The 27,863-nt window shown below is 45.7% G+C and overlaps 1 protein-coding gene across 1 annotated transcript in view; it reads left to right on the forward strand.

The window, feature by feature from the left end:
- Positions 1-27,863, forward strand: part of LOC135546850 (zinc finger protein GLI2-like) — a 103,606-nt gene that overhangs the window by 64,831 nt on the left and 10,912 nt on the right. The window contains exons 4-6 of the mRNA XM_064975421.1: positions 1,452-1,557; positions 13,263-13,468; positions 24,822-25,016. Of these exons, the coding sequence (XP_064831493.1) occupies positions 1,452-1,557; positions 13,263-13,468; positions 24,822-25,016 (507 nt within the window). The remainder of the gene's footprint in view (positions 1-1,451; positions 1,558-13,262; positions 13,469-24,821; positions 25,017-27,863) is intronic.

A 27,863-nucleotide genomic window follows, 5' to 3' on the forward strand; every position in this document is an offset into this window, starting at 1 on the left:
CACTGCTAGATTTTAGGATAATAACCACTGCTAGTGTGTAGAGTAATAACCACTGCTAGTTTGTAGGATAATAACCACTGCTAGTGTGTAGAGTAATAACCACTGCTAGTTTGTAGGATAATAACAACTGCTAGCTTGTAGGATAATAACCACTGCGAGTTTGTAGGATAATAACCACTGCGAGTTTGTAGGATAATAACAACTGCTAGTGTGTAGAGTAATAACCACTGCTAGTTTGTAGGATAATAACCACTGCTAGTTTGTAGGATAATAACCACTGCTAGTGTGTAGGATAATAACCACTGCTAGTGTGTAGAGTAATAACCACTGCTAGTTTGTAGAGTAATAACCACTGCGAGTTTGTAGGATAATAACCACTGCTAGTGTGTAGAGTAATAACCACTGCTAGTGTGTAGAGTAATAACCACTGCTAGTTTGTAGAGTAATAACCACTGCTAGTTTGTAGAGTAATAACCACTGCGAGTTTGTAGAGTAATAACCACTGCTAGTTTGTAGAGTAATAACCACTGCGAGTTTGTAGGATAATAACCACTGCGAGTTTGTAGGATAATAACCACTGCTAGTGTGTAGAGTAATAACCACTGCTAGTGTGTAGAGTAACAACCACTGCTAGTTTGTAGAGTAATAACCACTGCTAGTTTGTAGAGTAATAACCACTGCTAGTTTGTAGAGTAATAACCACTGCTAGTTTGTAGAGTAATAACCACTGCTAGTTTGTAGAGTAATAACCACTGCTAGTTTGTAGAGTAATAACCACTGCTAGTTTGTAGAGTAATAACCACTGCTAGTTTGTAGAGTAATAACCACTGCGAGTTTGTAGGATAATAACCACTGCTAGTGTGTAGAGTAATAACCACTGCTAGTTTGTAGAGTAATAACCACTACTAGTTTGTAGGATAATAACCAATACCAGTTTGCAGGATAATAATGGTTTAGCTGCTGCTTATAGCCGCTGCTTGCTGCCAGTAAGGTGAAGTGAGGTGAGCATCTCAAGTGTAGTGTGAGTCAGAGGTTTTCCTCTCACGACTGTTGTTCCTTGTTTATGTCCAGACTGTATCTCTCCTTCAAATGGGCACCTCCACACACGCACACACACAAACCACACACGCACACATGAACACACACACATACACTAAGTTCAAAGGGCTGGATCGCAGCAGGTCTTTGTCAAAGGCCCAATGTGATCTTTCTCATCTCTCTTGTTTGAGATGTAGTAGGACTCCTCAGGACCTCTTTGATTATTTATTTAGCCTTCTGCCTGTGTGATAGGGCCAATATTTAACACGAAAATGCTCAGCCAGCTGTTTGAGGTGGTTCATGTTTGCAGCATTGTAGCTTTAGGTTTTTACCCTTTTAAATATTTCACTTGAAAGTCTTTATAGAAGTGCCCATATCTTTCTTATCTCTCCTCCCTCTCTTTCTTCTCACAGGTCCTCACCATCTCTTCCCCACGTTTCACACACCAATCCCGATCGACATGCGTCACCATGAGGGGAGGTACCATTACGAGCCACACCCCCTCCACACCATGCATGGGTAATTAAGACTAACTTATTAAGTTCAGATTCACACCACTTGTGTTGCAGAGCAGGGCAGAATGGGAGTGTTCATGACAATGGCATCTAGCTGGAGCGTTGGGCCCTTGTGTCAGAGTCTATCTAGAAGATAGCGAAGGAGTCAGGCGCAGGACACGGGTAAGAGTAAATAAACCACTGTATTTACTCCATCCAAGAACGTAACAAAAATCCCGTTATCAAACAAGGACAAAACTCCAACACACGAAAGACAATCACGCACAAACAGAAAGGGAAACCAGAGGGTTAAATAAGGAACATAATTATGAGATGGGAACCAGGTGTGTAAACAGACAAAACAAAAGGAAAAGTGAAACATGGATCGGTGGCAGCTAGAAAGTCGATGACGTCGACCGCCGAACGCCGCCCGAACAAGGAGAGGGATCAACTTTGGTGGAAGTCGTGACACCTTGCTTGTTTGTTTAACCTTATCTTCAATTAAATGAAATAATCAACTTTGTTTTTAAGTGCATCCCATTCTTTACAAGAATGTGAATGAGCAGGTCAGTCATCACCCTGTTGTGATTCACCCTCGGTGATCCCTCCATCCGAGCCTGAGAGAGAGAGAAGCCTTTCCAAATGGAGAGAGAGAAAGCCAGGTCCATATCAGAGACAGATGATACTGAGAGAGAAAAGAAAGAACCAGCCAGTTTAGCATCAACAACATCTCCCCTCCTTACGTTTCATGGTGTGGGACTTGGAAAGCTCTGTGGTCCTTTTGGAATGGTGTGCTGCAACACTAGGGAGCAAACTGCCAGGGAAACATCCTCTTCACATTAGAGGAGATTCACGGAAAGGGATCTGTCAGACAGACAAATAGGGAGACAGGCAGAGAGGCAGGCAAGGAAGATAGAGAGACAGACAGAACTTTGGCTCAATTGTGTTTATTTTTGTCCTTCAGTCTCCAACCACACTGACATTTCTTTCCATTCCACAACTTTTTATTTGTTGTCCGTCCCAGAAAACGTTTAGTCTGCTCAACATTGCCAGCCTTCCTCTCCCTCCTCTGCTTAACATTACCAGCCTTCCTCTCCCTCCTCTGCTCAACATTGCCAGCCTTCCTCTCCCTCATCTGCTTAACATTGCCAGCCTTCCTCTCCCTCCTCTGCTTAACATTGCCAGCCTTCCTCTCCCTCCTCTGCTCAACATTGCCAGCCTTCCTCTCCCTCCTCTGCTTAACATTGCCAGCCTTCCTCTCCCTCCTCTGCTTAACATTGCCAGCCTTCCTCTCCCTCCTCTGCTCAACATTGCCAGCCTTCCTCTCCCTCCTCTGCTCAACATTGCCAGCCTTCCTCTCCCTCCTCTGCTTAACATTACCAGCCTTCCTCTCCCTCCTCTGCTTAACATTGCCAGCCTTCCTCTCCCTCCTCTGCTTAACATTGCCAGCCTTCCTCTCCCTCCTCTGCTTAACATTGCCAGCCTTCCTCTCCCTCCTCTGCTTAACATTGCCAGCCTTCCTCTCCCTCCTCTGCTTAACATTGCCAGCCTTCCTCTCCCTCCTCTGCTCAACATTGCCAGCCTTCCTCTCCCTCCTCCGCTTAACATTACCAGCCTTCCTCTCCCTCCTGTGCATAACATTGCCAGCCTTCCTCTCCCTCCTCTGCTCAACATTGCCAGCCTTCCTCTCCCTCCTCTGCTCAACATTGCCAGCCTTCCTCTCCCTCCTCTGCTTAACATTGCCAGCCTTCCTCTCCCTCCTCTGCTCAACATTGCCAGCCTTCCTCTCCCTCCTCTGCTTAACATTGCCAGCCTTCCTCTCCCTCCTCTGCTCAACATTGCCAGCCTTCCTCTCCCTCCTCTGCTCAACATTGCCAGCCTTCCTCTCCCTCCTCTGCTTAACATTGCCAGCCTTCCTCTCCCTCCTGTGCATAACATTGCCAGCCTTCCTCTCCCTCCTCTGCTTAACATTGCCAGCCTTCCTCTCCCTCCTCTGCTTAACATTGCCAGCCTTCCTCTCCCTCCTCTGCTCAACATTGCCAGCCTTCCTCTCCCTCCTCTGCTTAACATTGCCAGCCTTCCTCTCCCTCCTCTGCTCAACATTGCCAGCCTTCCTCTCCCTCCTCTGCTCAACATTGCCAGCCTTCCTCTCCCTCCTCTGCTTAACATTGCCAGCCTTCCTCTCCCTCCTCTGCTTAACATTGCCAACCTTCCTCTCCCTCCTCTGCTCAACATTGCCAGCCTTCCTCTCCCTCCTCTGCTTAACATTGCCAGCCTTCCTCTCCCTCCTCTGCTCAACATTGCCAGCCTTCCTCTCCCTCCTCTGCTCAACATTGCCAGCCTTCCTCTCCCTCCTCTGCTCAACATTGCCAGCCTTCCTCTCCCTCCTCTGCTTAACATTGCCAGCCTTCCTCTCCCTCCTCTGCTTAACATTGCCAGCCTTCCTCTCCCTCCTCTGCTTAACATTGCCAGCCTTCCTCTGCTTAACATTGCCAGCCTTCCTCTCCCTCCTCTGCTTAACATTGCCAGCCTTCCTCTCCCTCCTCTGCTTATCTTAAAAAACACAAACAGATGGATAAAACAAATAAATAGGTTTGTGGGACTTGTCCTTCCAATTATATTCACATATCTGATGTTGATGGTGATACAATATTTTTTTCCTGCAGCAGAGAAGCTATTCATCACTAAACAAACCAGGAAGGAGTAGTGGGGATGAAAACCGAGTCTGTACTCCGACTGCAATGATTAACGTGATTTGATCTTGACAGTGCTCCCCTAATTCATCAAGCCCCTAATCTTCCTCCGGCTGTGCCAAAATCACCCAAATTGCGTAACATTGCTCTGCAAATTAAGTGGTGGTTTCATATGTCGGTGTTGTGTCGCTTTGTTACCCACGCTACAGTATGTCAGGGGTTCTGCTTCCTGTCTGCCTAAGCATGACACCTCCACACTGAGACCCTTCATCACTGTTTGCATGGAACAAAAAAAATAGAAAATGATATATCATACACCACAGTAGAGGAACAATGGTAAAGTAATTCTGCTTTGAAAGTTGATAAACCTGTAACCTCACTTTTGAGAAAATGGCCCTTGAATGTTTTTGTAAACCTACAGGAGAGATCTTTTTTGTCTACACCCATCCGGCTTTGTTCGTCTCTACTTTGGTCAAGAAGAAGAGTGATGGAGTGCCTCCACAATCACCCGACCTCAACCCAAATGAGATGGTTTGGGATGAGTTGGACCACAGGGTGAAGGAAAAGCAGCCAACAAGTGCTCAGCATATGTGGGAACTCCTTCAAGGCTGTTGGAAAAACATTCCAGGTGAAGCTGGTTGAGAGAATGCCAAGAGTGTGTAAAGCTGTCATCAAGGCAAAGGGTGGCTACTTCTATTATTCTACAATGTAGAAAATAGTAAAAACAAAGAAAAACCCTTGAATGAGTAGGTGTGTCCAAACTTTGACTGGTACTGTAAATGTAGCTAGCTAGACTATCTTACCCGTATACATGAATGGACGTTTCTACCACTCTTTCACAGATGTCAAGTTTGCCCATTTGAATATGTAATACAACAGCCTTCTCTGTGTTCTCTTTCCAACTCCGTCTGCATATTTGCAATCAAACGCGATAATTTTCTCCATCTCCTTAGCTATCATACTTTAATTCCAAAGGGCATTTCACTGATTTCAAAACTCGGTCCTCCAGAAAGTGGAGAACAACACCTTTGCAGTATCTTTCAAAAAAGACGCATTAGAAAGGTTTACCTACACAAACTGACCAGCTCATGTTATAGACAGAAGCATGCTACATATCAGACAAATCCAAACTCATCTCTCGGCATATCCAGCCCATCCATTATCTCTGCCAACATGGCTCGCGGGAAGGTTACTCACTTTGTCCATGGCTAAAACAACTAGGCTCGTAATTGAATCATTTTATTCGTATTTTCAGATGGCATACATGTTTGTTATTAAGGTACATGGAAGTTCACTTGTTCCAGAAGGGATTTCTGCCAAGAAATGCATTGTTATAAAAAAATAAGTTCACGTTCAAATGCCTCTCCTGTGAAGTATGGACGTGCAACAAATGCCTAGTTTCCTGAAATGAGTCACATATTATCACAATACTTTGGTGCCAATAGGATATGTATTGTGATTCTCACGATTCTACATGTATTGTGATTCGATACTGTGAATTTATTGTGATTCGATGTTCCAAACCATAATGCCTGCTGCAGAGGGACAAGAGAGAGAGATGAGAAAACAAGTTTTGATCAGTCATGGAAATAAAAGTGCTAAAAACAAATATGGCTCCCTGTTTAAAAATAAGTTGGAGAACAAGCTATGAAGGACAATTATTGCCGTTTTGGTGCAGGTACAGCCATACGGCGCACAAATAATATTGCGGTATTGTCAAAACGATTCGATATATCGTCAAAAATGTTATCCCAATATGTAACTATATCCATGGCTGACAGTGACTCCGTAAAGAGCTAGCTAAACTCAGCAAAAAAATAAACGTCCTCTCACTGTCAACTGCGTTTATTTTCAGCAAACTTAACATGTGTAAATATTTCTATGAACATAACAAGATTCAACCACTGAGACATACACTAAACAAGTTCCACAGACGTGACTAACATAAATTGAATAATGTGTCCCTGAACAAAGGGAAGGGGGATCGAAATCAAAAGTAACAGTCAGCATCTGGTGTGGCCACCAGCTGCATTAAGTACTGCAGTGCATCTCCTTCTCATGGACTGCACCAGATTGGCCAGTTCTTGCTGTGAGATGTTACTCCTCTTTTCCACCAAGGCACCTGCAAGTTCCCAGACATTTCTGGGGGGAACGGCCCTAGCCCTCACACTCTGATCCAACAGGTCCCAGACATGCTCAATGGGATTGAGATACGGGCTCTTCGTTGGTCATGGCAGAACACTGATATTCCTGTCTTGCAGGAAATCATACACAGAACGAGCAGTATGGCTGGTGGCATTGTCATGCTGCAGGGTCATGTCAGGATGAGCCTGCAGGAAGGGCACCAAATGAGGGAGGAGGATGTCTTCCCTGTAACGCACAGCGTTGAGATTGCCTGCAATGACAACAAGGTCAGTCAGATTATGCTGGGACACATCGCCCCAGATCATGACAGTCCTTCCAACTCCAAATCGATCCCGCTCTAGAGTACAGGCCTCGGTGTAACGCTCATTCCTTCAACGATGAACGCAAATCCGACCATCACCCCTGGTGAGACGAAACCGCAACTCTTCAGTGAAGAGCACTTTTTGCCAGTCCTGTCTGGTCCCGCGACAGTGGGTTTGTGCCCATAGGCGACGTGTATCTCGGGCAGTTGTTGTTGCTATCCTTTACCTGTCCCGCAGGTGTGATGTTCGGATGTACCAATCCTGTGCAGGTGTTGTTACACGTGGTCTGCCACTGCGAGAATGATCAGCTGTCCATCCTGTCTCCCTGTAGTGCTGTCTTAGGCGTCTCATAGTACGGACATTACAATTTATTGCCCTGGCCACATCTGCAGTCCTCATGCCTCCTTGCAGCATGCCTAAGGCACGTTCACGCAGATGAACAGGGACCCTGGGCATCTTTCTTTTGGTGTTTTTCAGAGTCAGTAGAAAGGCCTCTTTAGTGTCCTGGGTTTTCATAACTGTGACCTTAATTGCCTACCGTCTGTACGCTGTTAGTGTCTTAACGACCGTTCCACATGTGCATGTTCATTAATTGCATGGGAAATGCATGTTCATTGAACAAGCATGGGAAACAGTGTTTAAACCCATTACAATGAAGATATGTGAAGTTATTTGGAGTTTTACGAATTATTTTTGAAAGACAGGGTCCTGAAAAAGAGATGTTTCTTTTTTTGTTGAGTTTATATGACTGTTCCCATTCGGTTAATGACTCGCTTGCTCTGAGACAGTGCTAAAGTACAGCATTTTGTTTTGAGACAGTGCTTATAATGTGCAGTGTACAGCGGATTATGGCAATGTGGAAATGGGCATCCTCTGTGTGAACCCACAAGTCTGGTAAGAGGGAAGACAAGTCTGTTAGAAGGGGTTACTAATTAGTATCTAAAAATCCAGCCTTCTGTTCCCAGAACCTCAACGGCAACACAACAAGAGGAAAAGAAAAACAGATCCCCACTCATTCCAGACCAGCAGGACAGCTATTTATTATGTTTGATAGAGTGAGGCAGTAAATTGCAGCATTGAGCTGACGAGGATTCTGCCCCAAGGTTTTGTGTGGTGGAGCTGTGGGGCTGGAGCCTGCACCACCCTTTTACACAAACAGATGTGGTCCAGTTTACCAGGCAATCAGTCTGGGCTTGGAATGTGTTGATTAAATGGATTTTACAGATCAGCCATTTGTTTTTTTCTTTGTTTGGTTAGCGGTGCTGTTCCCGAGTGTGCTGATTGGTTAGCGTTAGAAGGGAGGCCGATCCTGAGCATGCTGATTGTGGAAAGATGGGTTTGTTCCCAAGTGTGCTGATTGGGTGCATTTTGTTGGTTCAAGTCTTCACTCTGGTTATGGGAGGATTTAACAGTTCCTGTGAATTATTGTAAGGAATGAATTCATGAAAGGACAGAGGCAGCCATCGGTCAAATTAAAGGCTGTTGCAAATGAACGGCTTAAAAGTGTCAAGATTTATCTGATGCCCTTTAAATAATTTGCACTTGGTTTGAAGGACTGCGGAAGTCACCAAGTTGAATCAGAATAAAATATGTGTCTCTTTGCATACTAGCTACTGTCCTATGTTTCTAGGTCATCCTCATCCCGTTGTCTGCTATACAGAAAGAATAATATATCTTTCAAAGTTTGAGGCCAAATCCTCAGCATCCTGATGAAGGGTCCCAAACACAACTACAGTAGGATCTCACTGCAGCGCCAGCCCCTGTGGGGTAACATGGCCTGTGTCCCAAATGGCGCCCCATTCCCTTTATAGTACTATACTTTTGACCAAAGCCCTATGGACCCTGGTCAAAATAGTGCATATAGGACATAGGGTGCCATTTGAGATGCAGACACAGTGATTTATCTCAATGGGAGCACCTTCCCAGATGTACAGACGAGTGTCTCACGTCGTAATTTGTCCGCTGAGCCAGTAGGGAACAACATGCCAGAGAGGCAAATACTAACTTATTGGCGATTCCAGCCAGCCAGGCAGAGAGAGTAGAAAGATCCACTGAAACAGGATGCCTGAATTCAAGTGTTGAGAAAGAGAGGTAAAGGCTTCTGTCTGTCCGTCAGTCCAGACAAAGGCTTCCTTTACTACCTGTTTCCCATCCCTGGAGTTAAAGAAAATAACTAAGAGTACTTCAGAAGAGGTGTTGAATAGGTACAGGTGGCCCTAACCAGCCTCTGTCCGTCTACTGCTCTGCCCCACACCAAAAGGACCGCACAGAAATGTGCCCTCTCCCCTTTCCCATGTAGTTGACGTGCATACACAAAGGTATGCACTTACTCATAGGCTTTTGAAGCGAAAACAAGCAATCCCTTGTCCAAATGCACTTCTTCTCACACTAGGAATCCCACAATGGGATGACAGTGTAGCTAGCTACAAGCTTGTAATCATCTAGTGAAGCAACCAACTATTACCTGAATTGGAAATGTAATGTAGTTTGTGTGTCCTCACTTTCTTGAATCATTCTCTCCCCCTTCTACTCATCTGTGGTGAACTTATCATTAGGCAGAAGAGGCATTTGCCTCAGGCCTCACATCATCAAGGGACATAATACAAACAATTATACTGGTAATCATTTTTTTTAATGTAATTTCTCTGCTGTAACTAAGACATGTCTGTGGAAAATCAGTTCAGGTAACATCTTGTCAGAAAGAGGGTGTTTTAACAAGACTTTAGTAGCTGTCAGAGAGGTCTCCTTTTTGTTGTCCCCTGACAGGCCGAGGTAGTACATTTCACCTTACTATCGCGGACTCAAACACGCACATGGGAGTTTGCATTATTTATGTCCTGTATGTGTTAACGTGTTCTAGTATCATACTGTGACAGGCAAATCATATTTTGTTGATTGAGACGATGTGCATTGTGTTACTGGGGGTATTTTGAAGCTCAGAGAAACCCATGCAAAATGTTTTTTATCTGAAATGTTTCCCATTGAAACAAAGGAATTGAAGGACTTTAAGAAATATATACGTGTCCATTATATGTCATGTTTCCATTTGAGCTCTGACAAAATAAATCATTTGAGTCTGGGAGCCAGGGCTCCCCAATTCATTTTGAACCAGTCAGGTTAGTTGTGGTTCACCATTTTTGCACTTCCATAAGGGAGAGCATTCACAGCCTCCACAAACTTAACAATTTCAATTTCACAGTTTCAATTAGCATTCACAGCCTCCACTTGTGTACTCTGTGTGTTGATCTTCTGTGGCTGCGGTCAGGACCACAGGAGAGTCTGTCAGCTCTAAATGCTCTTTGGAGTCATCTCACCACAGATCCCAGATCCCACCGCTCCACCAAATGACATTCTCCCCACAGCACAGTGGTAACAGGGAACACTGGGGCTAAACATGAAGGACGGTGACCAACCAGTACGGTCCGTAAAAAATTGCCCAAACAGATAAGAGCGGTCTCGTGACAGTTTTGCGAAACCCGGAGCGTCAGCAAAGCCGGATGCTAATCTCTGGAACTCGCGCAGGGCTCTCTAACTCTGTGTTGTGTGTGGACGCACCAAGGGGAGGGAAACGGCGTCTGTTTCTTCTCAGTTCCCCCAGAACAGAAACCTCTTTATGGGCCGTCCATTGGAAGGGGTTTGGCTTCTCAAGGCTGGTTGTTCCTCAGCAACCAGGCCTGTGCTGGGTTGGGGCAGGTTGGCTCCAATACAGAGGGGTATAAATGAGAGACTGAGGTGAATCCAGGCCTTTCCAAGAACGCTAACATCTCAGACCCACCTTTCAGACCTGCAACCAGCCTCATTCAGTCTGTCATCCCTGTGGATTTCAGTGATTTAGAGATGAGTATACCCAAATCCACAGATTTTACAGGAAGAAACCTTATCAGTATTTTAACCGTTTTTTACCTTGTGCTCTTGGCACATATCAGAATTTACTATCCTTGAGATACAGAACTATGTGTTTTAAATCCAAAGTCCTAGTTGTATCTAATATGAATTATTATCATTATAACTAATGGATGTTAAAACATCTTTGTGTATACTAGCTTATTTATGATTTTTCAAAGCCAGAGCATTTTGGTAGTTTTTTGTATGTTTGCCTGCCTGCCCTGCAACTCATCAGTTGAGCAGACTCAAGTCTTGTACTCTGAGCCCACAACCTTACCATCCCCACTCTCTCCTATCCTCCCCCACCTCACTGTCCCACCCTCTCCCACTCTCCCCTACCCTCCCCCACCTCAATGTCCCACTCTCCCCCACCTCACTGTCCCACCCTCTCCCACTCTCCCCTGTCCTCCCCCACCTCACTGTCCCACTCTCCCCTATCCTCCCCCACCTCACTGTCCCACTCTCCCCTATCCTCCCCCACCTCACTGTCCCACTCTCCCCTATCCTCCCCCACCTCACTGTCCCACCCTCTCCCACTCTCCTCCCCCATCTCACTGTCCCACCCTCTCCCACTCTCCTCCCCCACCTCACTGTCCCACCCTCTCCCACTCTCCTCCCCCATCTCACTGTCCCACCCTCTCCCACTCTCCTCCCCCACCTCACTGTCCCACCCTCTCCCCTATCCTCCCCCACCTCACTGTCCCACCCTCTCCCACTCTCCTCCCCCACCTCACTGTCCCACCTTCTCCCCTATCCTCCCCCACCTCACTGTCCCACTCTCCCCTATCTCCCCCACCTCACTGTCCCACCCTCTCCCCTATCCTCCCCCACCTCACTGTCCCACTCTCCCCTATCTTCCCCCACCTCACTGTCCCACCCTCTCCCACTCTCCCCTCCTCCCCCACCTCACTGTCCCACCCTCTCCCACTCTCCCTCCCACCTCACTGTCCCACCCTCTCCCACTCTCCCCTATCCTCCCCCACCTCACTGTCCCACTCTCCCCTATCCTCCCCCACCTCACTGTCCCACCCTCTCCCACTCTCCCACTCTCCTCCCCCACCTCACTGTCCCACTCTCCCCTATCCTCCCCCACCTCACTGTCCCACTCTCTCCCCTATCCTCCCCACCTCCTGTCCCTCCCCTCCCATCTCCTCCCCCACCTCACTGTCCCACCCTCTCCCCTATCTTCCCCCACCTCACTGTCCCACATTCTCCCACTCTCCTCCCCCACCTCACCCCACTCTCCCTTACTGTCCCCCACCCTCTCCCCTATCCTCCCCCACCTCACTGTCCCACCCTCTCCCACTCTCCTCCCCCACCTCACTGTCCCACTCTCCCTTATCCTCCCCCACCCTCTCCTCCCCCACCTCACTGTCCCACCCTCTCCCACTCTCCCCCACCTCATTAGTGGTCATTTCCTCCTGCTTGGAAAGTGACTGCAGACTAATGAAGTGTGAGGACGTGGTACTGCTTTGTTTAAAAACGACTCCTGACACATCGACTCCTCAGTTAGGAGGAGCAGCCTGCATGTCTCAATAACAACAGACAGACCTTGGAGGGGTGTGGATGAATTGCAGCATAAAAATGTGTGTCTTTTGGCTTCTAGCAAAATACATTCTAGTCTCTAGGCTTCTACCTTTCACTGTTGTTTTTGCAAGAGGATAGAGTTGAACAAGTTCTTCATCTGAATGTAAGTACAGTAGCCTACAGAGCTCTTGAGTGCTGTCCAGCAGTCTTTCTTCCTCAGAGATGTGGCAGTCACTCCCTGGTTCCAGGTGCTCTACTGTCTGGCCCACCACACATTATGGTTTCAATTAGACCCATTTGAAAATGTAATGGCACAACAACCAGATTCATAGGAGGAGTAGCATGCCACTACAAAGAACTAGCTTTGCCAAAGACATTTCAAAGAACTGTGCCAGCGGTCAGCAGACAGACTGTACTGTATTCAGTGTTCAGTTCTGGCTTCAGGGGGCAGCTATCAGGAGTTACAGCAACCTGGCTGTGCTTCTACAAGCAGACTTGCTAGTTAACAAATGACAAATATATATCCCACTGACGGTGACCTGTGGACTATATCACCTCTGACTCCACTTCCATCATTGTATCTTGTTTTATTAATATGCTAGCCTGAAGGTGGCTGGCGAGATGCCTCTGTTTTACAGTAACGTCTGGAGAATATGTTGTCTTGTAAAAGCGTTAAGTACCAATATGAGAGACACCTTGGCTGAGCCCACCAAAACAGTAGGCTTTTTCATAGCCTCAGTCTCAACTTTTTCACTGCCTGAAGCCTTACTCTGAGTAGCGGTAAAAGAGGAGATCCCTGTGACACATCGGGAATCCCTGTGACACATCGGGAATCCCTGTGACACATCGGGAATCCCTGTGACACATCAGGAATCCCTGTGACACATCGGGAATCCCTGTGACACATCAGGAATCCCTGTGACACATCGGGAATCCCTGTGACACATCAGGAATAGGGAGAAAGAACAGTAGTAGAGGAACTGGTTTCAGGGACAGACCTGACTGGTACCCACACATAAACCACAATTCACAAAAATCCTGTTTTACTTCACAGTTTTGCATTACTCTTTCAAGGTCTTCACTTTAAACAACAATGTGCTTGTCGATGGTTGATGGTCTCGTTCACTCTCTATTTCTGTCATTAACTATAATTCTCCAACTCTTTTCTCTCACGCCAGACCTCAAGGCCTAGCCAGCAGCCCAGTCATCTCAGACTGCGTCTCTCTGATCCGTCTGTCCCCTCAGGCAGCAGGGACGGGGGAGTCCCCCTTCAGCCCCCCCCACCCCTACATCAACCACCACATGGAGCACTACCTCCGCTCCATGCACAGCAGCCCTACCCTGTCTATGATCTCAGCTGCCCGTGGACTCAGCCCCGCAGAAGGTGAGACACACACACACACACAGACACGCATGCAATCTCCTGGCAGTTATAGGGGATCTTACAACAAGAGAGCATTAAAACAAATGAAAAATGTAAAAAGTCCAGATAAAACTACATTTTCTACATCAAATCACAGCACATATCTGTCAGATTATAAATTATATTTATACAAATGCTAACGATAAGGCAGAAATATAGTTGGTTGATTTACAAACATATTTGTTTCAGCATGAAGGTGAGATGAGAGGAGCAGACTGCATTTGAGGCACATAAGAATAATATATAAGACAAACATCTTGCACACAAGATCTCCCAGAACACACCTGGGTATATGTTGTTAAGTTGTTTACACACTACATTACCCACCATACTGTGATAATTAGTCTAACACCTAATACACTCTGATACATAAAAACATTCTCCTTTCATCCTCTCATGTAATGGGATGTGTATGATGTATATAGTGTGTGTTTGCATAGGTGTACGTGTGTGCGTCCTTGAGTGTGTGTGAGAGAGTGAGAGTGTATGTCTACCCATGCACACAATAGAATGTGTGTATAAGTGTGTGAACGAATGTTTGGGTATCGGAAACCATGGAAATTAGCAAAGACAAACAAAGCCCATTTCCTTCCCCTGTATGGAGTTCATATGATGACAGGCCTGTCCTCACAAACCTCTTATGACAACAGGTTGAAGAGACTAGAGAGAGCTGCCTGAGAGGATAAAAGGTTATCCACTACCCTCCACCATCTTTAGTGTGTCTGTCCTATCCACTACCCTCCACCATCTTTAGTGTGTCTGTCCTATCCACTACCCTCCACCATCTTTAGTGTGTCTGTCCTATCCACTACCCTCCACCATCTGTCCTATCCACTACCCTCCACCATCTTTAGTGTGTCTGTCCTATCCACTACCCTCCACCATCTTTAGTGTGTCTGTCCTATCCACTACCCTCCACCATCTTTAGTGTGTCTGTCCTTTATCCACTACCCTCCACCATCTTTAGTGTGTCTGTCCTATCCACTACCCTCCACCATCTTTAGTGTGTCTGTCCTATCCACTACCCTCCACCATCTTTAGTGTGTCTGTCCTATCCACTACCCTCCACCATCTTTAGTGTGTCTGTCCTATCCACTACCCTCCACCATCTTTAGTGTGTCTGTCCTATCCACTACCCTCCACCATCTTTAGTGTGTCTCCTATCCACTATCCACTACCCTCCACCATCTTTAGTGTGTCTGACCTATCCACTACCCTCCACCATCTTTCTTTACCCCACCATCTTTAGTGTGTCTGTCCTATCCACTACCCTCCACCATCTTTAGTGTGTCTGTCCTATCCACTACCCTCCACCATCTTTAGTGTGTCTGTCCTATCCACTACCCTCCACCATCTTTAGTGTGTCTGTCCTATCCACTACCCTCCACCATCTTTACTCCACCACCCTCCACCATCTTTAGTGTGTCTGTCCTATCCACTACCCTCCACCATCTTTAGTGTGTCTGTCCTATCCACTACCCTCCACCATCTTTAGTGTGTCTGTCCTATCCACTACCCTCCACCATCTTTAGTGTGTCTGTCCTATCCACTACCCTCCACCATCTTTAGTGTGTCTCCTATCCATCTTTATCCACCATCTTTAGTGTGTCTGTCCTATCCACTACCCTCCACCATCTTTAGTGGCTGACCTATCCACTACCCTCCACCATCTTTAGTGTGTCTGTCCTATCCACTACCCTCCACCATCTTTAGTGTGTCTGTCCTATCCACTACCCTCCACCATCTTTAGTGTGTCTGTCCTATCCACTACCCTCCACCATCTTTAGTGTGTCTGTCCTATCCACTACCCTAGTGTGTCCCTCCACCATCTTTAGTGTGTCTGTCCTATCCACTACCCTCCACCATCTTTACCCTACCCTCCACCATCTTTAGTGTCCTATCCACTACCCTCCACCATCTTTAGTGGCTTTGTCTGTCCCTACCCTCCACCATCTTTAGTGTGTCTGTCCTATCCACTACCCTCCACCATCTTTAGTGTGTCTGTCCTATCCACTACCCTCCACCATCTTTAGTGTGTCTGTCCTATCCACTACCCTCCACCATCTTTAGTGTGTCTGTCCTATCCACTACCCTCCACCATCTTTAGTGTGTCTGTCCTATCCACTATCCACTCCACCATCTTTAGTGTGTCTGTCCTATCCACCATCTTTACCCTATCCCACCCTCCATCTTTAGTGTGTCTGTCCTATCCACTACCCTCCACCATCTTTAGTGTGTCCACTGTCCACCATCTTTATCCACTACCCTCCACCATCTTTAGTGTGTCTGTCCTATCCACTACCCTCCACCATCTTTAGTGTGTCTGTCCTATCCACTACCCTCCACCATCTTTAGTGTGTCTCCTATCCACTACCCTCCACCATCTTTAGTGTCTGTCCTATCCACTCTCCACCATCTTTAGTGTGTCTGACCTATCCACTACCCTCCACCATCTTTAGTGTGTCTGTCCTATCCACTATACCCTCCACCATCTTTAGTGTGTCTGACCTATCCACTACCCTCCACCATCTTTAGTGTGTCTGTCCTATCCACTACCCTCCACCATCTTTAGTGTGTCTGTCCTATCCACTACCCTCCACCATCTTTAGTGTGTCTGTCCTATCCACTACCCTCCACCATCTTTAGTGTGTCTGTCCTATCCACTACCCTCCACCATCTGTCCTATCCACTACCCTCCACCATCTTTAGTGTGTCTGTCCTATCCACTACCCTCCACCATCTTTAGTGTGTCTGTCCTATCCACTACCCTCCACCATCTTTGTGTCTGTCCTATCCACTACCCTCCACCATCTTTAGTGTGTCTGTCCTATCCACTACCCTCCACCATCTTTAGTGTGTCTGTCCTATCCACTACCCTCCACCATCTTTAGTGTGTCTGTCCTATCCACTACCCTCCACCATCTTTAGTGTGTCTGTCCTATCCACTATCCATCTTTACCCTATCCACTACCCTCCACCATCTTTAGTGTCTGTCCTATCCACTACCCTCCACCATCTGTCTCCTATCCACTACCCTCCACCATCTTTAGTGTGTCTGTCCTATCCACTACCCTCCACCATCTTTGTCTGTCCTATCCACTACCCTCCACCATCTTTAGTGTGTCTGTCCTATCCACTACCCTCCACCATCTTTAGTGTGTCTGACCTATCCACTACCCTCCACCATCTTTAGTGTGTCTGTCCTATCCACTACCCTCCACCATCTTTAGTGTGTCTGTCCTATCCACTACCCTCCACCATCTTTAGTGTGTCCACCATCTTTAGTGTGTCCTGTCCTATCCACTACCCTCCACCATCTTTAGTGTGTCTGTCCTATCCACTACCCTCCACCATCAGTGTGTCTGTCCTATCCCCTCCACCATCTTTAGTGTGTCTGTCCTATCCACTACCCTCCACCATCCTATCCACTACCCTCCACCATCTTTAGTGTGTCTGTCCTATCCACTACCCTCCACCATCTTTGTGTGTCTGTCCTATCCACTACCCTCCACCCATCTTTAGTGTGTGTCCTATCCACTACCCTCCACCATCTTTAGTGTGTCTGTCCTATCCACTACCCTCCACCATCTTTAGTGTCTCCTATCCACTACCCTCCACCATCTTTAGTGTGTCTGTCCTATCCACTACCCTCCACCATCTTTAGTGTGTCTGTCCTATCCACTACCCTCCACCATCTTTAGTGTGTCTGTCCTATCCACTACCCTCCACCATCTTTAGTGTGTCTGACCTATCCACTACCCTCCACCATCTTTGTGTCTGTCCTATCCACTACCCTCCACCATCTTTAGTGTGTCTGTCCTATCCACTACCCTCCACCATCTTTAGTGTGTCTGTCCTATCCACTATACCCTCCACCATCTTTAGTGTGTCTGTCCTATCCACTACCCTCCACCATCTTTAGTGTGTCTGACCTATCCACTACCCTCCACCATCTTTAGTGTGTCTGTCCTATCCACTACCCTCCACCATCTTTAGTGGCTGTCCTATCCACTACCCTCCACCATCTTTAGTGTGTCTGTCCTACCATCTTTAGTGTCCTATCCACTACCCTCCACCATCTTTAGTGTGTCTGTCCTATCCACTACCCTCCACCATCTGTCCTATCCACTACCCTCCACCATCTTTAGTGTGTCTGTCCTATCCACTACCCTCCACCATCTGTCCTATCCACTACCCTCCACCATCTTTAGTGTGTCTGTCCTATCCACTACCCTCCACCATCTTTAGTGTGTCTGTCCTATCCACTACCCTCCACCATCTTTAGTGTGTGTCCTATCCACTACCCTCCACCATCTGTCCACCATCTTTAGTGTGTCTGTCCTATCCACTACCCTCCACCATCTTTAGTGTGTCTGTCCTATCCACTACCCTCCACCATCTTTAGTGTGTCTGTCCTATCCACTACCCTCCACCATCTTTAGTGTGTCTGTCCTATCCACTACCCTCCACCATCTTTAGTGTGTCTGTCCTATCCACTACCCTCCACCATCTGTCCTATCCACTACCCTCCACCATCTTTAGTGTGTCTGTCCTATCCACTACCCTCCACCATCTTTAGTGTGTCTGTCCTATCCACTACCCTCCACCATCTTTAGTGTGTCTGTCCTATCCCTATCCACATCTTTAGTGTGTCTCCACCCTCCACCATCTATCCACTACACTCCACCATCTTTAGTGTGTCTGTCCTATCCACTACCCTCCACCATCTTTAGTGTGTCCTATCCACTACCCTCCACCATCTAGTGTGTCTGTCCTATCCACTACCCTCCACCATCTTTAGTGTCTGTCTGTCATCTTTATTCACTACCCTCCACCATCTTTAGTGTGTCTGTCCTATCCACTACCCTCCACCATCTTTAGTGTGTCTGTCCTATCCACTACACTCCACCATCTTTAGTGTGTCTGTCCAGTCCAAACAAAGCTGGAAGTGGTTATCCACTGATCATGGCAGGTCTGAGGAGAACCATCTGAAGCCTCCACTCTGTCCACCATCCTGTTCTGTCTTACTTAAAAAAACAACATATTTCTCTGTTTCTTTTGTTTTTCATGAAATACAATCATTTGTTTGCATCATTTCTAATTTATTTTAATTTTTTGGGGTTGCTTTTTTTCGTACAGGTGATTTGCCCATAGTCTTTTTACGAGTTGTTCACATTCTGATATTGCAAGATTACATTTTAAAATGGGTCAATGTCTATAAGCTCTTTCAGACAAAATTATTATGCAAAAAATATCAGACTTTGTTTTTAAAAGTATCTCAATCTTCTCCTTCCTATTTCTACTCGACTGAATATCACATCAATTATACATCAATATGTTATTGGTCCTGATAGGACCGTTTTGGTGTGGCCCGTGGCTTTGGCAACGCAGAGGAAAGGGTCTCAAACCTCCCCCTCTCTCTTTTCTCCACAGTTTCACTGACTAACAGTAGAGACATTCAGCCCTTTGATGGAGCTCAAACCTCCCCCTCTCTTTTCTCCACAGTTTCACTGACTACCAGTAGAGACATTCAGCCCTTTGATGGAGCTCAAACCTCCCCCTCTCTCTTTTCTCCACAGTTTCACTGACTAACAGTAGAGACATTCAGCCCTTTGATGGAGCTCAAACCTCCCCCTCTCTCTTTTCTCCACAGTTTCACTGACTAACAGTAGAGACATTCAGCCCTTTGATGGAGCTCAAACCTCCCCCTCTCTCTTTTCTCCACAGTTTCACTGACTAACAGTAGAGACATTCAGCCCTTTGATGGAGCTCAAACCTCCCCCTCTCTCTTTTCTCCACAGTTTCACTGACTACCAGTAGAGACATTCAGCCCTTTGATGGAGCTCAAACCTCCCCCCTCTCTTTTCTCCACAGTTTCACTGACTACCAGTAGAGACATTCAGCCCTTTGATGGAGCTCAAACCTCCCCCTCTCTCTTTTCTCCACAGTTTCACTGACTAACAGTAGAGACATTCAGCCCTTTGATGGAGCTCAAACCTCCCCCTCTCTTTTCTCCACAGTTTCACTGACTAACAGTAGAGACATTCAGCCCTTTGATGGAGCTCAAACCTCCCCCTCTCTCTTTTCTCCACAGTTTCACTGACTAACAGTAGAGACATTCAGCCCTTTGATGGAGCTCAAACCTCCCCCTCTCTCTTTTCTCCACAGTTTCACTGACTAACAGTAGAGACATTCAGCCCTTTGATGGAGCTCAAACCTCCCCCTCTCTCTTTTCTCCACAGTTTCACTGACTAACAGTAGAGACATTCAGCCCTTTGATGGAGCTCAAACCTCCCCCTCTCTTTTCTCCACAGTTTCACTGACTAACAGTAGAGACATTCAGCCCTTTGATGGAGCTCAAACCTCCCCCTCTCTTTTCTCCACAGTTTCACTGACTAACAGTAGAGACATTCAGCCCTTTGATGGAGCTCAAACCTCCCCCTATCTCTTTTCTCCACAGTTTCACTGACTAACAGTAGAGACATTTCTTTGATGGAGCTCAAACCTCCTCTTTTCTCCACAGTTTCACTGACTAACAGTAGAGACACAGCCCTTGATGGAGCTCAAACCTCCCCTCTCTCTTTTCTCCACAGTTTCACTGACTAACAGTAGAGACATTGTTTGATGGATCAAAGGTTTTTCTCCACAGTTTCACTGACTAACAGTAGAGACATTCAGCCCTTTGATGGACTCAAACCTATGTTTTTCTCCACAGTTTCACTGACTACCAGTAGAGACATTCAGCCCTTTGATGGAGCTCAAATATGTTTTTCTCCACAGTTTCACTAACTAACAGTAGAGACATTCAGCCCTTTGATGGAGCTCAAATATGTTTTTCTCCACAGTTTCACTGACTAACAGTAGAGACATTCAGCCCTTTGATGGAGCTCAAACCTATGTTTTTCTAAGTTTTGACTATAGAGACATTCAGCCCTTTGATGGAGCTCAAACTATCCCTCCATAGGACTCCTTTGTTTTGATAATCATAGGTTTGTATCACACCTCGTGTAGCCTCGCCCATAGGACTATATGTTTTGATAAGGTTTGTATCACACCTCGTGTAGCCTCGCCCATAGGACTATATGTTTTGATAAGGTTTGTATCACACCTCGTGTAGCCTCGCCCATAGGACTATATGTTTTGATAAGGTTTGTATCACACCTCGTGTAGCCTAGCCCATAGGACTATATGTTTTGATAAGGTTTGTATCACACCTCGTGTAGCCTCGCCCATAGGACTATATGTTTTGATAAGGTTTGTATCACACCTCGTGTAGCCTCGTCCATAGGACTATATGTTTTGATAAGGTTTGTATCACACCTCGTGTAGCCTCGCCCATAGGACTATATGTTTTGATAAGGTTTGTATCACACCTCGTGTAGCCTCGTCCATAGGACTATATGTTTTGATAAGGTTTGTATCACACCTCGTGTAGCCTCGCCCATAGGACTATATGTTTTGATAAGGTTTGTATCACACCTCGTGTAGCCTAGCCCATAGGACTATATGTTTTGATAAGGTTTGTATCACACCTCGTGTAGCCTCGCCCATAGGACTATATGTTTTGATAAGGTTTGTATCACACCTCGTGTAGCCTCGCCCATAGGACTATATGTTTTGATAAGGTTTGTATCACACCTCGTGTAGCCTAGCCCATAGGACTATATGTTTTGATAAGGTTTGTATCACACCTCGTGTAGCCTCGCCCATAGGACTATATGTTTTGATAAGGTTTGTATCATAACTAAATAGCTTCTTAAAATGAAGGGTTAGAGCCTAACTGATATACATAAACAGCACATGAGTTTCAACTTTGGGGAAGAACATTTTCACCATAAAAATGCACCTTTATAATTAAAGCATTACATGCATAATTGCATTTGTGGTCACTTTTGATAATGGTGTTTTCCTGCTAATAGAACATTTGATCTTATAGCCTAGTACCATGTGTGCATTGCTACGCCTATAATGTGAAGAAATAGCCTAATAGTTGACCAACATTTTAAGCTGAACGTTCTGACCTGTTGTGTCAGCCATATTGCGTAAACAAATGAGGGATGCTAGTGGTTGTATTCATTTGGGATCTATTGCACCCCACAATTTTCCCAGACTATGTTTGGAATATTTACAGTATTTATTGCACAGAATAGAATAGTACTCAGGGAGAAGGTCACAACGCCGATCTCTGGGCCGCAAAAGGCATGGTTTTTTAGGGTGCATTCCGGCCACAAAGGTGAGGCATTATCAAGTGCTTCGAGGCATTATCAAGTGCTTGTTAAATTGTTGATGAGAGACTATTGAAGTGTGTAAAGCCTGCACAAAAAAAAAAACTGAGTTCGAGCCTTTCAAGCGACTATTTTTCAAATCCTCTTTAGTCTCATCATGCAGCCTTACAATGTATTAAAAATCCAAACATATAGCCCAACATTTGTAGAACAACTAAAGTTACATTAATAACTCTAAATTAAGCATATAGGAATACCTACTGTATTTCTTTGTTAAAAGGATTAGCCCCTTTTTTTCCATTTGCGCCTAAAATGACATTTCCAAATCTAACTGCCTGTAGCTGAAGCAAGGATATGCATATTATTGGTACCATTTGAAAGGAAACACTTTGAAGTTTATGGAAATGTGAAAGGAACGTAGTAGAATATACAACCTCATGCTAATCGCATTAGCCTACATTAGCTCAACTGTCCCGTGGAAGGGACACCGATCCAAAGAAGTTTTAATCGCTCAACACAGAATAGCCACATGTGCACACTCCCTCAAATCGTCTGGAGAAAATATTTATATTTTTTCAGCTTTGTTCAGTTGAATTTTTTATACTATAAAATAATGCCATGGAATTCTAAGCAAATCTTGTCTGCGAAATGAACTAGTAGTAGCCCACAGCCATATGGCATAGCCAGACATAGCCAGACATAGCCTAACATCAGGACAACTCAGAGTATGCTACTCTGTTCTTCTGAAATAGACTACATTTTGTTCATATCATGTTTCTTTAGACCTGTCTAAAATAAGGGATGTATTGTGATGGTGTAGGCTATATTACCTGGATTTATTAGACATTTTAAAATGTAGATGTTCCAAAGGTCTGCATCAGTGTCTTGTAGGTTATGTGTGGAAGCCAGGAGATGCTAAATGTGTTTAGGTTAATAAACTGTCAATTACCGTGAGACTGACAGTTATTTGCTTGACAATCACCGGCTGACGAAATTTCGTGACCGCCACAGCCCTATATGTGACCAATAAATTGGATTTGATGATTTGAGACATTAGCCCCTGACATATCCACAGGGACAAACGGAGAGCAGGAAACAGGGGGAGGAGGCCACAGTAATGGCTTTAGCCCACAGTGGCTCGCTGTGAATGAAAGGAAAGGAAGAAAAAACAAATCCATCTTTCACTCTTATTGCTTGTGACACTTTTAAATGTGGGTTTACTGTGTGCAGGTGTTAACATGTTTTACATCAATATTACTGTGGTGCAAAAGGGTTTCCCTGCTACTCACTATGGAGTGTGTGTGTGTGTGTGTGTGTGTGTGTGTGTGTGTGTGTGTGTGTGTGTGTGTGTGTGTGTGTGTGTGTGTGTGTGTGTGTGTGTGTGTGTGTGTGTGTGTGTGTGTGTGTGTGTGTGTGTGTGTGTGTGTGTGTGTGTGTGTGTGTGTGTGTGTGTGTGTGTGTGTGTGTGTGTGTGTGTGTGTGTGTGTGTGTGTGCAGATAGTCTGTCACGGTTAATTTATGTATGAGACATGAGAAAAACAGGAATGTGTCATCCCTTCTTTCTTTTTCTCCTTCTTTGTCTTCTTCCTTTACTCCCCAGGGTCATTCACACACCCCATCAAACCTCAGACATCACCCATCGCTTACCAAAAGCCTTTTTGCCTCCAGTCATGTGCTGTAGCAAATATCTTCAAACCTGTGAAGCAATGCACACACTCTGTGTCTGTCTGTCTCTTTGCCTACTCACTCTTTTTTGTCTCTGTCTGTCTGTCCCTCTACGTCCTCTCATTTCTCTCTCTCTCTCTCTCTCTCTCTCTGTGTCTCTGTCTCTCTTTGTCTCTGTCTCTGTCTCTTTGTCTATCTTTACCTCTCTCGCTGTCAGTCTGTCCCTCTACGTCCTTTGTCTATCTTTCCTCTCTCTCTGTCCTCTCTCTCTCTCTCTCTGTGTCTCTGTGTCTCTTTCTCTCTCTCTTTGTCTATCTTTACCTCTCTCTCTGTCAGTCTGTCCTTTGTCTCTCTCTCTCTCTCTCTCTCTCTCTCTCTGTGTCTCTGTCTCTCTTTGTCTATCTTTACCTCTCTCTCTGTCAGTCTGTCTCCTTTGTCTATCTTTCCTCTCTCTCTCTCTCTCTCTCTCTCTCTCTCTCTCTCTCTGTGTCTCTGTCTCTCTTTGTCTATCTTTACCTCTCTCGCTGTCTGTCTGTCCCTCTACGTCCTCTCATTTCCTCTCTCTGTCTCTCTCTCTCTCTGTGTCTCTCTCTCTCTTTGTCTATCTTTACCTCTCTCTCTCTCTCTCTCTCTCTCTCTCTCTGTCTCTGTCTCTCTTTGTCTATCTTTACCTCTCTCTCAGTCTCTCTCTCTTTCTCTCTCTCTGTCTCTCTTTGTCTCTTTTCTCTGTGTCTCTGTCTCTCTTCTGTCTCTCTGTCTCTCTCTCTCTCTCTCTCTCTCTCTCTCTCTCTCTCTGTGTCTCTGTCTCTCTTTGTCTATCTTTACCTCTCTCTCTGTCTGTCTCTCTGTGTCTCTGTCTCTTTGTCTCACCTCTCTCTCTCTCTCTCTTTACTCTCTCTCTCTCTCTCTCTCTCTGTGTCTCTGTGTCTCTCTCTTTGTCTATCTTTACTCTCTCTCTCTCTCTCTCTCTCTCTCTGTGTCTCTGTCTCTCTTTGTCTATCTTTACCTCTCTCTCTCTCTCTCTCTCTCTCTCTCTCTCTCTGTGTCTCTGTCTCTCTTTGTCTATCTTTACCTCTCTCGCTGTCAGTCTGTTCCTCTATGTCTCTCTTTGTCTCATTTCTCTCTCTCTCTCTCTCTCTCTCTGTGTCTCTGCTCTCTCTTTGTCTATCTTTACCTCTCTCGCTGTCTGTCTGTCCCTCTACGTCCTCTCTCTTCTCTCTCTCTCTCTCTCTCTCTGTGTCTCTGTCTCTCTTTGTCTATCTTTACCTCTCTCTCTCTCTCTCTCTCTCTCTCTCTCTCTCTGTGTCTCTGTCTCTCTTTGTCTCTCTTTACCTCTCTCGCTGTCAGTCTGTTCCTGTGTCAATTGTTGGTTAGTTAACAGGTGCCTCTCATCTCACCCCTTTCTCCCTCTCTCTGTCCTACAGTGACCCATGAGCACCTGAAAGAGCGTGGTCTGTTCAGCCTGCCCCCTCCCCCTCCAGGGGCCAACCCTACACAGTACTACCACCTCATGGCCAGTGGCAGAAGCACCTACGGAGACCTCCTCTTGCAGACCGGTGCAGCCGCGGCAGCAGCCGCCGCAGCAGCACACCTGCCCGACTACATCAGCCCTGTGGACGGTGAGTTACCCTGAAATCACACCCACCAGGGTTGTATTGCAAATGACACCCAATTCTCTAGAACAGGGGTATGAAACCCTGGTCCTGGAGTGCAACAACCACTGCAGGATTCTTTCCCAACCAGACACCAAACCTGACTATACCAATCACCTCACCAACCTTAATGAGCTAAACTCTTCACCTGGTCTCACATATCTAAAGCGACACTAAACGACCAGTGTTTCCTACACGTTATAGTTTCTACTCACCTCACTGCTAGTTGTATCATATATTCCTTTTTATTTTAAAACCTTTATTTAACGAGGCAAGTCAGTTAAGAACAAATTCTTATTTACAATGACGGCCTACCCCAGTCAAACCCGGACGACGTTGGGCCAATTGTGCACCGCCCTATGGGACTCCCGATCACGGCCTGTTGTGAAACAGCCTGGAATCGAACCAGGGTCTGTAGTGATGACTCTAGCACTGAGATGCAGTGCCTTAGACCACTGTGCCACTCAGGAGCATCTTATAAACTGTGTGGGTCGAGCCCTAAATGCTGGTTGGCTGAACGCCGTGGTATATCAGACTGTATTCTACGGGTATGACAAAACATGTATTTTTACTGCTCTAATTACATTGGTAACCAGTTTATAATAGCAATAAGGCTCCTCTGGGGTTGGTGATACTGTTACCAGTGCATTCGGGAACGTATTCAGACGCCTTGACCTTTTCTACATTTTGTTACGTTACAGCTTTTTTTTTCATAAATCGACACACAATTCCCCATAATGACAAACCAAAACAGGTTTTTAGACATTTTTGCAAATGTATTAAAAATATGATAACACATTTGCATAAGTATTCAGACCCTTTACTCAGTACTTTGTTGAAGCACCTTTGGCAATGATTACAGCTTTGCGTCCTCTTGGGTATGACACTACAAGCTTGACACACCTGTATTTGGGGAGTTTCTCCCATTCTTCACTACAGATCTTCTCAAGCTCTGTCAGATTGGATGGGGAGCGTCGCTGCACAGCTATTTTCAGGTCTCTCCAAAGATGTTAGACCGGGTTCAAGTCCGGGCTCTGGCTGGGCCACTCAAGGACATTCAGAGACTTGTCCCGAAGCCTCTCATGCGTTGTCTTTTCTTGGTCACCTCCCTGACCAACACCCTTCTCCCTCGATTGCGCAATTTGGCAGGACGGCCGGAACAGTCTTGGTGGTTCCAAACTGTGGGACCTTATATAGACAGGTGTGTGCCTTTCCAAATTATGTTCAATCACTTGAATGTACCACAGGTGTACTCCAATCAAGTTGTAGAAACATCTCAATGATGATCAATGGAAACAGGATGCACCTGAGCTCAATTATGATTTTATTGGGCTAAGGGCTGTGTCCAGGCACTCCACATTGTGTCGGGCTTAAAAACAGCCCTTAGCTGTGGTATATTGGCCATATACCACACCCCCCGTGCCTTATTGCTTAGTTATCCATATACCACACTACTAAATACTTACAGCTTAGTTATCCATATACCACACTACTAAATACTAACAGCCTTGTCGCCCTTTGTGCTGATCTCCAGGTATGTGGATGTGGTGCTGTGCTTTTCATAGATGCCTTTTCTTCTTGTGGTTTTCTGTGTGTAAGACTTCCCACATCAAAGTGAGAGTTGTGGGGTCTTATATAAACACAGAAAGGCCTGAGGCTGGGGACTCGTAAAACCCCTACTGTTCTCCCAGCACAGGCTTCTTATTCACACAGCCAGTCATATGGTGTTTTAGGTGTGTTACACTGTTATCAGTAACATCCTGTAAATTCACAGTGGTAACCTTAAAAGGGCAACCATCGAGACAGGGGGGGCAGTGGATGTACTATATTGCAGGCAGCAGCAGATGCCAGAGCTTCTATATCTGTCTCTTCTCTTTTTCAGTTAGTGTTATGGCAGGTATACTATAAATCTGTGGTTCCCGCTCTGCTCTCTACAGCTAATGGCAAAGACAGAGGCTAGATGCAGGCAGGGGTCATTCAGTGACAGTGTGACAGAAGAGAAGTGGCGAACAACCCTGCTTTTCACAGAAGTCAGACATATGGTGAGGGACCAAAGCCTTGCTGCCAGTCTGCTTCACTCGCCTGTTATTGCATTGTTATAGGACCCAGAACTACAGATGTAGGATCTGAATTTGATCACCCTGTTGCAGGAGAACTTTCCTTCAATTTAAAACGTATAGTGTATTTGAGGTTTAAAAAGGCTTCTGAAGTTTGTAATTTTCACTTTGTCATTTCAGACTTGATTTTCCCTTACACAAAAATGTATCAACCCCTACAAAAATGTCTATTAATTCACATAATAATTCCCATTTCCTGTTTATTTTCCTGCTGTAGCAAACTGACTAAAATTAATATCCTATAGCTGTATGAGCAGAGTGATAGTAAGTACGTTCGAACATTGCTGCAAGTACCTGGACCAAGACTTTTGGATTCAACTTAAGTTAAATGAACCCAGGAACCTTCCAGTAAGCTGTATGAAAGGGCAATATAGTCCTGAGTGGAAAACTAAACTAAACTGTCCATGAAAGTAAGCCTTTCGATGCCTTTCGACAATCAAAGAAATGCAGTCGCTGCCTGCCAGGCACAGACTCCCGGTGTTGTATCCATATCACTTTCATCCTGTCTCAACCCACCCAAGGAAAATGAGCGAGAGCGAGCCATCTAACAGTGTTTCCACCTCATCTGTCACGCTCCCGGTCCACCCTGCGTGACGCTTACGCATCAATCCTCACACGCACGCGCTAGGAAAACAGGACCGCCGTTGAAATGAACCTTAAATTACCCCTAAATCACATAATCAAACATGAAGAGGGA

The sequence above is a fragment of the Oncorhynchus masou genome, chromosome 10 (assembly GCF_036934945.1).
Source record: "Oncorhynchus masou masou isolate Uvic2021 chromosome 10, UVic_Omas_1.1, whole genome shotgun sequence".
NCBI lineage: Eukaryota > Metazoa > Chordata > Actinopteri > Salmoniformes > Salmonidae > Oncorhynchus > Oncorhynchus masou.